The sequence below is a fragment of the Myotis myotis genome, unplaced genomic scaffold, assembly GCF_014108235.1.
Source record: "Myotis myotis isolate mMyoMyo1 unplaced genomic scaffold, mMyoMyo1.p scaffold_m19_p_10, whole genome shotgun sequence".
Taxonomy (NCBI): Eukaryota; Metazoa; Chordata; class Mammalia; order Chiroptera; family Vespertilionidae; genus Myotis; species Myotis myotis.
The window spans coordinates 43,359,422-43,372,936 of record NW_023416314.1 but is presented as its reverse complement, the minus strand read 5'-3'; the positions used below and the strand labels follow the sequence as shown (position 1 = coordinate 43,372,936).

At 38.4% G+C, this 13,515-nt stretch overlaps 2 protein-coding genes across 2 annotated transcripts; both read left to right on the top strand.

The window, feature by feature from the left end:
- The first annotated feature begins 1,296 nt into the window (after nucleotides 1–1,296).
- On the top strand, nucleotides 1,297–2,274 carry LOC118664441 (olfactory receptor 52E8-like). Its single transcript, XM_036324539.1, has one exon. The coding sequence runs from the start codon at nucleotides 1,303–1,305 to the stop codon at nucleotides 2,272–2,274; it is 972 nt and encodes a 323-aa protein (XP_036180432.1). The 5' UTR covers nucleotides 1,297–1,302.
- Nucleotides 2,275–9,987: 7,713 nt separating this feature from the next.
- Nucleotides 9,988–10,932, top strand: LOC118664439 (olfactory receptor 52E8). Its single transcript, XM_036324534.1, has one exon. It carries the CDS (start codon nucleotides 9,994–9,996, stop codon nucleotides 10,930–10,932), a length of 939 nt encoding a protein of 312 aa, XP_036180427.1. The 5' UTR covers nucleotides 9,988–9,993.
- The last annotated feature ends 2,583 nt before the right edge of the window (nucleotides 10,933–13,515 follow it).

Here is a 13,515-nt window from a genome sequence, read left to right as displayed (position 1 = left end):
AATTATGATATGAACTAAGTTCATTATTTTATAAAATATGACATTGAAGTTGCTTGCTGTCACGTCCTTTCTTAATCAATTCATCTATTTTTGAACTTTTAAAATCGAGAACTTTTATGTGGCATAACTTTTTTCAGGCATATGAATAAACAAAGATAAATGGCTTATTACTATCTAAGAACAAGGCCATCCAGTATCTATAACACACATAAAATGCATAAATACATACGCACATGCACATAGTAATATGCATTTCACATTTTGGGGGTTTTAGGTTCCATAATAGGGGAATAGTTCAGATTACTAATACCAAAGGAATCTTCATGCACATTAAGCAAAAATACGTGGAATACTCTCAGATACATAGACTGTGAAATTTATTCTTTCCATTTTTTTTCCTGCCTATCCTCCAGAGTTAAAATTTCCATTATGCAGAGGATATTCTTTGATCTTCTCTTCTTTATAGCAGACTTTTTTTTTAATTAGGGAAAGTGGTAGCAGAGCAGGCTGGCTTTATTCCTGGTACCATTTGATGCTCAGGGGAAGCTGGCAGAACATTAGGAGTCTATTTAATCCCATCCTTTAAAAAAACTTTTAAAAATCCTCACCTGAGGATATGTTTATTGATTTTGGAGAGAAAGGAAGAAAGGAAGAAAGGGAGGAAGGGAGGGGGAAAGAGAGAGGAAGAGAGAGAGAGAGAGAGAGAGAGAGAGAGAGAGAGAGAGAGAGAGAGAGAGACATCGTTGTGATGTGAGAGACAATCATGGATCGATTGCCTCCCATACATGCCCCAGGGACTGAACCTGCAACCTAGGCATGTGTCCTGACCTGCAACCTTTCTGGTGCATGAAAAATGCTCCAACAAACTTAGCCACCCAACCAGGGCTCCTTCCCTTTTCTGAAGAATGGAGATATAACTGACACATAACGGTACGTAAGTTCAAGGTGTAGAACATATTGATTTGATAACTTTCTATATTACAATATGATTGCTACCATAGTTTTAGCGATTATTTCTATCACATCACATAATTATCATTTCTTTTTTTTGTGATCAGAACATATAAGAGTTAGTCCCTCAACAATTTTGAAGTATATAACAGTGTCGTTGATGAAAATCTTTATTTAATGTCCTTTTTGAATAGGAACATAAAGAGATTAAACTGTTCTTTGTGTGTATTGTGTGTGTGTGTGTGTGTGTGTCTTTTCAGGAATCTAGGCATATGGATGAGGAGCAGGAATCACCAATGGAGAGTCCATAATTGTATCTGATATGCACAGCAGCTAACAGTGGCAGGAAGGATGTCTATGCCTAATGACACCTGGTTCCATCCTTCCTCATTCCTTTTGCTGGGCATCCCAGGGCTAGAGGACATGCATGTCTGGATTGGATTCCCCTTTCTCTTTGTGTATCTTGTTGCCCTCCTGGGGAATGCTGCTGTCCTGTTCGTGATCCGGACTGAGCATAGCCTCCATGAGCCCATGTACTACTTCCTGGCCATGTTGGACACCATCGACCTGGGCCTGTCCACAGCCACCATCCCCAAAATGCTGGGGATTTTCTGGTTCAACCTCAGGAACATATCTTTTGAAAGCTGCCTTTCCCAGATGTTTTTCATCCACTTCTTCACTGCTATGGAGAGCATTGTGTTGGTGGCCATGGCGTTTGACCGCTACATTGCCATTTGTAAACCCCTTCGCTATACCACGATCCTCACCAGCAAAGTCATCAGCGTTATTGCAGGCATTTCCATTCTGCGGAGCCTGTACATGGTGGGCCCACTGGTGTTTCTCCTCCTGAGGCTGCCCTTCTGTGGGCATCATATCATCCCTCATACCTACTGTGAGCACATGGGCATTGCCCGTCTGGCCTGTGCCAGCATCAAACTGAATATAATGTTTGGCCTTGGCAACATTTCTCTCTTATTATTGGATGTGCTCCTAATTATTCTCTCCTATGCCAGGATCCTCTATGCAGTCTTTTGCCTGCCTTCCTGGGAGGCTCGACTCAAAGCCCTCAACACCTGTGGATCCCATATTGGTGTCATCTTAGCCTTTTTCACTCCTGCCTTTTTCTCTTTCTTGACACACCGTTTTGGCCACAATATTCCCCAATATGTCCATATTCTCTTAGCCAATCTATACGTGGTAGTTCCTCCAGCCCTCAATCCTGTAATCTATGGGGTCCGGACCAAGCAGATTAGGGAGCGAGTGCTGAGAATTTTGTTCAAGAAAGCTATACAAACAGTCAGAGATCTTGAAAGATTTAAATAGAATTCATATTTTGTGCACTGTAAAATTAGATTGTCTTATGTCTAACCAATTAGAAAAAAGGAAGACAAAGAAAAATATTGAGACCAATAACATTAATTATCTTTGAATTGCAGGCTTTATGTTTAATGTTAATAATATGTACATTAATGATAATATTGAATTGGAACAACTTAGGTCTTTATGCAAAAAGATGAATTTAGATCCTTATTTTCCACCATAGAGAAAATTAACCTACAATCGATCAGAGAACTAAAGATAAGAGCCTTGGTACAAGATTATATAGATAAGACAATGGCAAAAATATTATTAAATGATTAATTGTACTTCACTAAAATTAAAGTATATTTTCTTTCAAAGATACTAATAATAAAATGAAAAAGCAAGCCACAGTCTGTGAGAAAATATTTTTATATCATATGTATGATAAATGATTTGTATCAAAATATATAAAGAACTCATAATTTAATTATAAACTTAGCCAAATTACCCAATTAAAAAATAGACAATAAGTCAGTTGGAGAAAGATAAATATCACATGATCTCACTTATTTGTGGAATATAATGGAACAACATAAATTGATGAACAAAAACAGATCCAGAGACAGAGAAGCATCAATCAGAGGGAAAGCGGGGGAGGAGGGGGGGATGAAGGGGGAGAGATCAACCAAAGGACTTGTTTGCATGCATATAAGCATAACCAATGGACACAGACACTAGGGGGGTGAGGGCATGAGCGGGGGGGTGGAGGGGCAATGGGGGGATAAGGACACATATGTAACCTTAATCAATAAAGAAAACAAAAAATAGACAAAATATTATATATGCATTTATTAAAACATATAAACAATTAGTCAATAAGTATATAAAATTTCTCTTTATAATTAATCACTAAACATGTGCATATTAAAATCACAGTATGGAACAAACATCAGCTCTCTGTGCAATTATAACTTCTTTAAAAGTTTACATCTCTAGAGTACTTTTGAATAAATCTATATAACATCTCCATCTCAGAGTCTTCTAGAGAACCAAGGTGAAGATGGTATTCTTTTCTTTATGGCATATTTTCAACATTTTTGTGTCATGCTTTATGGTTTTGTTATGAGATTTTTCAAAGCTAATGTGTCTTATTTAGCTTGAAGCTTTTATTTACTTTGGTCTTTGATTTTCAACAAGTTTACTTAATGTGCTATTTATTTTTTTAAAATACATCATTATTATTGAAATCTGTAGCTTTTTAAAAGTAAGGTTATATGTCTTTCATTACTTTTATAAAAAATATGGCTGATATCTTTTCAAATATTGCTTCTATATGAATTTCACTTCTCTTGCCTCATGTGATTCCAATTAAACTTAAGTGGTTTGGTTATTTATCATTGTTTAATAAATTTCCTAAGTTTAGAGTCTTAAAAGATCATCAGTTAATTCATTTCATAGATTTCATTGACTAGAAATTTAAAGAAGGTAGAAAGGGACTGCTCTTCTCTGCTTCATAATGTTTAGGATCTCAGATATAATCACTCAAATTGCTGAGAGCGATCCAAATGACTGGTGGCTAGAAGTGGATTGTACCACTCATTTCTAGGATGGTTTCTTTCTCTCATGTCTTGCTTCTAGGCTAGAATATTAGAAATACAGGTTCACCTGGGATCCTTATGCAGAGAACTTACATGTAACTTTTCTAATAGGGTGGTCTTGGAATCAACCTCTTATAAAGGTCCAAAGAAGTAGTCTTCCCATCAGTATAAGATTGAAGTTACATTGCCTATTAAATTCAATTCTGAGAAGTTATATAGCACTGCCTTCAGCATACTCTATTGATTCCAGCAGTCATATGCAGCTCCAAATTCAAAGAGAGAGGAATCAGACTCACATTTATCGATGAGTAGAGTGTCAATTATCTATATATATAAAAGCCTAAGTGACTGAACATCCAAAAGACCAGTCAACCAGTTGCTATGACAGGTACTGACCACCAGGGGACAGACGCTCAAAGCACAGGATCAGGCTCCCTCCTGTCTGGACCAGGCCTGCAGGGATCGGGACAAAACTGGCTGTCTGACATCGCCCGAGGGGTCCCAGATAGTGAGAGGCCGAGGACCCCCTCAGGAGCCTCTAGTCTATCTCTCTCTCTCTCTATATATATAAAGAGCCAGGGGCCATCACATCTGAAACAACTGAACGGATGACTGAACAGGCTGAGTGGGGCAACAAGGCCGTCAGGGGGTTTAGTGAGGGACAACCAAACGACTGAGCAGCAGGCTGTGTGGGGCGACCAGGCCGTCAAGAGGGTTAGTGTGGGATGACCAAACGACTGAACAGCAGGCTGCGTGGGGCAACCAGGCAGTTGCAGGCAACCAGGCCAGCAGGGGGGCAGTTAGGGGAAACCAGGCCGGTGGGTGGGGGTGCAGTTGGGGGCAACCAGGCAGGCAGGGGGGGGGGTGCAGTGGGGGTGACCAGGCCAGCAGGGGAGGTTGTTGGGGGCAATTAGGCTGGCAGCAGGGGGGGTAGTGAGAGGCAACTAGGTCAGTGGGGGTGACAGTTGGGAGAAACCAGTCTGGCGGGGGGGTGGATCAGTTAGGGGCAACCAGGCTGGCAGAGGGGGGAAGTTGGGGTTGAGCAGGCTGGCAGAGGGGTGCAGTTGGGGCGATCAGGCCGATAGGGGTGACAGTTGGGGGCAACCAGGCCAGCAGGGGGGGCAGTTGGGGGCAATCAGGCAGGCAAAGTAGGTGAGCGGTTAGGAACAAGCTATCCCAGATTACGACTGCTGGCAGTCACTCCTAACTGCCCCACACCGCCAGCCTGCAGTCAGGGGGCAGTCAGGCATCCCCTAAGGGGTCCCAGATTGAAGATGGTGCAGGCTGGGCTGAGGGACACCCCCCCCCCACCACCACCACCACCACCGCCCCAGTGCATGAATTTCATGTGCCGAGCCACTAGTACATCAATAAAAGAAACCATTTGACACTTCTAACATTCTGCGTGGAAATCACTTTACCTAAATCCAGTTCATTATAAGTGTTTTCTATTTTCCATGTTACTAAAGGCAACAGTTTGGCCAAACTTGATATCTCGATGTAAAAACTATCCCCTTTCTTAAGCTATTAATTCCACCTTTCTCATTTTTCTTCTGTCCTCACCTTCATTCTCCTCGAGGTCCATCAGTCTTTCTTTCTATGCATGGCTTTCAAACAAATAACACATGTTTTGGGTTCATTAAAATGGAACCTAATTTAAGGTAGAAAGTTTCCTCTTGGTTTTCTATTCTTGTGTATAAGAAATTCCAAAATTTAAGTGTATAAAACAACAAATCAAATATTTTATTATGTTTACAGATTCTATAAGTCAGGAATTCAGAAAAAGCACACCAAGGAAGACTCATTTTTTTCAACAAAACATAGCATCTCAGTTGGGGTAGCTCTAATGGATGAAATCAATTTAAATAATTTAGAGATTGCAATATGTGGGGTAGGTGATCCAAAGCTAGTTTCTTTACTGATATGTCTGGGCCTAGGCTCAGCTAAGACTCTTATCTGGAGCTAAACTTTGCAAGGTTCCTTGAGTCTGAGTGGTTTCTCTCTGTCCTGGTAATTAGCCTCTTTCCTTGCTCATATAATCATTAAACAACTGGTGGGGTAATCATGAGTAAGAAGTTAGCTCACCTTATTGAACTTTCCTATCTCTAAAATCTTGGGTTATCACATCACATTTTTGTTGCTTTATCTGGTCTTTCACCTAAATAGTTCATGAGGAGTGGGGCAAAGGAATAATAGGCATATCAAATTTAGGCTATGACAGAGATGATGTAGAACAAAGAGGGAAGACTGATGGGACATATCATTGAAGAAGGCAGATAATCATTTAAATCAGGAATTTAAATGTTAATCAGGAATTTAGGTTTTTAAGTAGGAAAGCAGAAAAGCTACATTGTCATTGGAAAAAATAGAGAGCTGGTGACTCTTGCCCCATAGTGGCAGTGTAGGGAGGAAGAACTCTCCAGTGAATATTACTTAGTCTCTGTCAAAAACCCAGGGAGACTACAGTCCCCATCCAACTGGACGCAGGGCCACTGCACCAATATAAATGCCTATTCCTTGCCAGCAAGGTGTGGACCCAGAGAGAGGTCAGATTATGTTTTCAAGCTCTGTCCTCTCAGAGACATATGGAAAGCAAGGTAAGACTGTTATTCATAGTTAGGGTTGTGGAAAATTGGGAATGAGTTCATGCTGTGTTAGAATAGAGTGAGGAAAAAAAAATAAGTGTGTAACACAGCATTGGAAAAAGGATAAAAAGAATACACAGGCAAGCTTTGGGCATTACAAATTTTATACCATAAATTTTCATGGCAACATATATTCACATCCATAGTCCCACACATACAACAGCAGGTGAGATACAGAAGAAAACTCTATATCAGTTCATTTATTTTTTTCAACTTTATGTTAAGTACAACATCAAGAGACCAAGGACTATGCTTTCCTGGCACCTAGTACATTTTCAGACCTACTAAATGAGATAAGCAGGTATGTTTGTGAACAGAGAAATTGACTGAATAAATTATGAAGCATAACTGTGACTACTAATAAAGTTTTTTATATTTTGTTTTGTTTTATTTTATTAGGACTCAAGACCAAGGTAAAAAGTTAACTGAGAAATAAGATAACATGTAACTAGTGCAGGTCTTTTCCTAGTAGCATACCACTATGCCATGGGACTATGAATTAGGCAGAGATAAGATGAAAGGTGGAGGGTACGGATTTCAATTTTGGTATTACTTACATTGTGGGTCAGATTTTTCTTTGTGTTGTTGGTTTTTTTTTTCTTTTTTTTTCGGGGGTGGGGGGGATGCTCTGTGCATTGTAGGATGTTTAGCAACATCCCTGGCATCTAGACATCAGTAACACTTCCTTTAAGTTGTGATAATAAAAAAATGTTTCCTGACATTCCTAAATCTACCCAAGGGGAAAACAATCAATCCTGATGCAAACCGCTGGTGTAAAGAATCTCTTCTTGTTATCTTTATCAGGTAGAGGACTTGAAATGGTGTTAATGTACACTGGGGTAGCTGAGGTGGAGGTGTGGAATATAGTGGAGTACCAACATGATGCAGAACCGAGAGAATGACTGTCTGATATAAGTTCATTACAGAACATTAGAAACCATGATCTCAAAGAGGAGAAGCTGGGGCCCAGTCTCATCATTGTACCTGGCAAAGATCTGAGGTTGTATACATCTATTTTGATGGGATAGATTGGTTTTTACTTATGAAATGAGTAAGCAACTGGTTGGTTTGCTCATTGGTAACTGATCAATTCTGTGTAGCACTCCTGGAAATTCAGAGGTGAGAATAGGAAAGAGCTTTCTTCTGTGGATAAAACCATAATAATTCTACCACCACATGCTCTAGCTCATTTGGGTGACAGTTTTCACTGAAAGATAGAGCCATTAATCTCCAGAATCTAGAGAAGGTTGCACAGATCACAGAGTCCAGCTCTTAAAGGACAACCTATGGACTCACCTTTCAGGGTAGGGCCCATGATAATTTTAGTTCCTGTTTTTAAAACACACATTCATTTCTAGCTGCAATAAACTTCTTGTGCTTCTTTGTAAAATATAGTTTTCGATCCATTTTATATCCTACATAAAGTTTATTTTGTTCAAATCCATACCCACAGTATTTCCTTTATTTTTCTACCATCATGCAACATTTTATTAAAATTTCATCTTTATATCACCCTCATCACAGTGTGAGAGTATTGGCCAAGTCTTATTCAAATTTTCTATCTAAATTTCTACCCAATGTCTCATCCCTTCTTTCTGTTACTCCTAATAGGCCCCAGAGGGGCCACATTTTTTGCTACAGGATGGTCCTATAGCAAAAGGAGGCTTTTTCTGTGCATCTGTCTCTGATGGGTACTACTCAAATATGAACACCCCCAATTTCCAGGCAACTAGCCCCATACACTATCATTTCCACACTGTTTTCAAAATTGCTTCCATTTAGGAAGTTAGCCAATAAACAACTTCCCCTTTCTTGATTGTCTTAAAATATCAACTCAGGATAAATAAATCCAGGAATTTGCCACTCAAGCTATATAAAGAACCATTTAACAAATTCCTTTTTCATTTAGTACTTAAAGGAGACATTCAGGAAAACATCAAGATTGGGATAGAGCTATGGTCAGCAAACTGTGGCTCGCGAGCCACATGCGACTCTTTGGCCCCTTGAGTGTGGCCCTTCCTAAGCCTTAGGAGTACCCTAATTAAGTTAATAACAATGTACCTACCTATATAGTTTAAGTTTAACAAATGTGGCTCTCAAAAGAAATTTCAATCGTTGTACTGTTGATATTTGGCTCTGTTGACTAATGAGTTTGCCGACCACTGGGATAGAGTATAGCTTTACTAAACTCTAATCTAAAGGGTATCCAAGGTGACACCTCCTTTTCCATGTATAAGTGAGTTAGATGGACTTGAATATGGGAGCTAAAAAAAATGCAAAACTCTTCAGGTAGCCCTGATTACACTTCCCAAGAAAGCTTCTTAAATTAATTTAAGTTTTTGTTTGTTCAATGGAAAATGAGACCATTTCAATTTAGAATACTGGTAAATCAAAGTTTGCCCTAACTTTAAAAGCCCCTGTGCAACATGCCTTCATTTTCTTGTCTTTATTCATGATCCAAAATATTTTGGATGAAGGTGGCTGTTGGACTATCTAGGTAAGTTGGAAACTATGTTACTAATCACCTGGTGTATGCTGGATGTTGTTATGAATTTTCTCTGACTCAGTCATTTAAGAAACATTGTTTTCTGAGAATTTGTATGTGTGATGCGGTTTTAGGTGCATGAATAAACAAAAGTAAAATTTCAGCCTCCGGTTTCAGGATCAAATAATCAAAGGTATAGGCACAGTAAAAAAAAAAATATGCATATCCTACGTAAAAAACCCTAAAATGGCAGAATGACTGGTGGAATGACCGGTCTCTATTACGGCACTGACCTCCAGGGGGCAGACACTCAATGCAGGAGTTCAGCCAGAAGCCGGGCTCATGGCTGGCGAGTGCAGCAGCTGTGGTGCGAGCCTCTCCCACCTCCACTGCAGGCGGGCAGTAAGGAGCGAGGGGTCCCAGACTGCAAGGGCCCCAGACTGTGATAGGGTTGCAGGCCAGGCTGAGGGAACCCCTCAACCCCCAGTGCATGAACTTTGTGCACGGGGCCTCTAGTATATGTATAAACATGCATGTATATTTACAAATATAAATATACATAATACATAGATAAATGGTTTTCAAATACATATATAAATGGTCCTCAAGTTTCTCAATAAAATAATGTGTTGAATTTCATATGCTAAAGTATATTTCATATACATTAAATACAGTGTATGTAACACCAGAAAGTACAAAAAACAAAGACCTTTATTATTTCTACTCCTTACCTTGAATATCAACTTCATGGGCATTCTCCTCTCTCTTCTTGCTCAACCTTTTGTGAATCGGAATGATCTGAGGAAGAGTGGGACTGGCTTGATTCCTGGAGCCATCTGATGTCCGGTAAGGATGGCAGGATAGTTTCAATAATATTGAGTGAGAGAAAATGAATATTACAGTTATTTTGAATTTTATCAGGAGACTGGGAAAGAAGAAGTGGAGCAAGCATCCTTCATGTGAAGATGACATCGAACACCAATACGCAAAATCAACAACAGTGGCAGGAAGGATGTCTATGCCTAATGACACCCGGTTCCATCCTTCCTCATTCCTTTTGCTGGGCATCCCAGGGCTAGAGGACATGCATGTCTGGATTGGATTCCCCTTTCTCTTTGTGTATCTTGTTGCCCTCCTGGGGAATGCTGCTGTCCTGTTCGTGATCCGGACTGAGCATAGCCTCCATGAGCCCATGTACTACTTCCTGGCCATGTTGGACACCATCGACCTGGGCCTGTCCACAGCCACCATCCCCAAAATGCTGGGGATTTTCTGGTTCAACCTCAGGAGCATATCTTTTGAAAGCTGCCTTTCCCAGATGTTCTTCATCCACTTCTTCACTGTAATGGAGAGCATTGTGTTGGTGGCCATGGCGTTTGACCGCTACATTGCCATTTGTAAACCCCTTCGCTATACCATGATCCTCACCAGCAAAGTCATCAGTGTTATTGCAGGCATTTCCATTCTGCGGAGCCTGTACATGGTGGGCCCACTGTTGTTTCTCCTCCTGAGGCTGCCCTTCTGTGGGCATCATATCATCCCTCATACCTACTGTGAGCACATGGGCATTGCCCGTCTGGCCTGTGCCAGCATCAAACTGAATATAATGTTTGGCCTTGGCAACATTTCTCTCTTATTATTGGATGTGCTCCTAATTATTCTCTCCTATGCCAGGATCCTCTATGCAGTCTTTTGCCTGCCTTCCTGGGAGGCTCGACTCAAAGCCCTCAACACCTGTGGATCCCATATTGGTGTCATCTTAGCCTTTTTCACTCCTGCCTTTTTCTCTTTCTTGACACACCGTTTTGGCCACAATGTTCCCCGATATGTCCATATTTTCTTAGCCAATCTATATGTGGTTGTTCCACCAGCCCTCAATCCTGTAATCTATGGGGTCCGGACCAAGCACATTAGGGAGCGAGTTTTAAGGATTTTTAAAAAAGATGGTTAAAAATTGGTAGTCTTAGAATGTTTTATTGTTCATATTTTCTCTATATGCTCATTAGAAGGGGTTTAAAGGGAGGGAACAAAGGCAAATAATCCTTTGAGTTTAAGGATAATAATGAATTTATTGATGATAATTTCCTAATTTTAAGGTTCGCATCTTTTAGAAAGGTTTATGTTTATACTGATAATCAGATTGCCTTATAATGTAGTTATTATAGTCACAACTTTTCAAATGAAAACTTGATATTTAGTTGTTATATATATGTAATTATATAATGGTTATATAATTCATCTGAAAATCCAGCTGTTAGTGGGAGGTAGATTATTAAATAGGGTCATTTTTAAATTGGTCCACTTTCTGAATCACCAAAGAAAATATGAAAGTAGCAGAATGAAATTTGCTCAGGGTTGTAGGTAATTTTGGTGACAGAATTCCCAAACCAATAACAATGACATTATTTAACTCTTTAGCATATACTGTTCTAAATAATTTGCTGACTTTAGCACATCTATTTTGTATGTGAATTCTATGATGTGGTTACTCTTAGTATTTGTATTTTCATACGAGTAAAGTGTGGATCAGAAGATCCTTCATAACAAACTATTATCCAGATTTTGGCTCCTGGCACCTACAGAAAGAGAAGAAGGCATACATTTAGAAACAAACAAAGAGAGTAGGGAATAATTGTACATAATTCTAAAATATATATTCATTAAATGAATATTAATGATAGATGAAAATACAGAATCCTATGTCACAAGAAACTTATGCTATAGGATTGTATATTCATTTACATTTGGGAGGAACATTTTAGAAACTTTGTAATGATATTCAATAAATATTCCAAATACTGGGCCAATATATTGAAGATATCCACATAAAACTAGAAATATATTTGACTTGTTTTCACTTTCTAAAATACTCATATGGAAATTATTGACCTAGTCAAAAAGGAATTGTTATTTGAAACTACATACAAGAGAGTCTGCCTAAGTTATGTTATCTCTTTTACTTCACCTAAAACTTCTTACTTTTTCCATTTATGAGCATAGAACTTCTACTTCCTGACAAGAAAATATAGATATTGCTTTCTAAAAAATTAGCAATTGCCTTCTAAATCTTGTAGTTACATATAGCAAAATATTGTAAATAGGACAGCATAGATATTTATATATAATATTTGCTTAAAATTTGCATAGACTTTAGTTATTATTTTTTTGTATTTAGAAAATCTAATAGACCAAAATTTAATAAACAGACATCAGACAAATTAATTAAGTCAAGCTAGCCAGTATAGTCAAAGACTTTTGACTCTAAATAAGGCAAGAAAGCTTTAATCATCAAAATAGGCAACAAAGGAGCTTAACTATTAGTCCCTTCAAAGCAAAAATAATATAATATTCAGATATAAGTGGATGTGAAAATTACCAACATTTTACAGCAACTTGAGACTTTGGATAAAATAATCACAGTAAGAAAAAATTGTCTGAAGACTTTTGAGGAAGAATATACAACTTGCAAATATGTGTTTTAATAATCAAAGGATGAAAATAAAAAATATTTGTTTGGTATACTTAAGTTGGATATTACCTGTGCTTACTGACATTTCCAATTTTCTCTTTTTTCGAGGAACATGAGAGATTTATGTGTCCAGCCTCTTGCAGTTAGATTTGGCCATGGGACTTAAAGTATAAATAAAGTATTTGTAGAAGTAACCTGACTAGTGTCAATTCTGAGAGGAAATATTAAAGAGTGATGATGTGCTTCTTCATTTTCTTTCCTCTGTTCTTTTGTACCCTGAGGTGGCTCATTTGGTTGGAGCATTGTCCCAAACACCAAAATGTGGTGGGTTTGAGTCCCAGTTGGGGCACAAACCTAGTCTGCAGGTTTAATCCCTGTTTTTGGAGAGTACAGTAGGCAACCCATCCATGTTTCTAACGTCAATGCTCCTCTCTTTCTCACTATTTCTCCCCCTTCTCCTCTCTCTAAAATCAATAAATATATCTTCATTTGATAATAAAAAATTATATAAGTTTCAAGTATACAATTCTATAATATATCATCTGTATATTGTATTGTGTGTTCATCATATTTAATCAAATATACCATTAACAGAGAGAATAGGCAAGCCAAATGGCTTGTATTACAGAATATTTAGGGACTCTTATAATTCTATAAGAAAAAGGAACACCACACATAGAAAAATTAGCAAAGGACTTGTACAGAGATTTCACAAAGGAGGATATCCAAATTTCTAATGAACGTGAAAAGCTCCTCTATTTTCTTAGAAGAGAAATACATTTAAAATCACTGAGCAATTCTACTATGTACTGATCAGAATGAATAAAATGAAAAATGTTAAGTAGTAACCAATATGTTGGAGCAACTAGAATCTTCACATATTTCTGGTGAAAGGTAAATTGCTAAAATTATCTTAAAAATTGTTTAGCAATATCTCAGAAAATAATCGTGTATATATATTCTATGATCAAAATTCTGCTCCTAGGAATATCCCAACAAAAGCATTGCATAAAGCCATCTGAAGATACATCAATGATCACAGAAGCACTAGATGCAATAATCAAT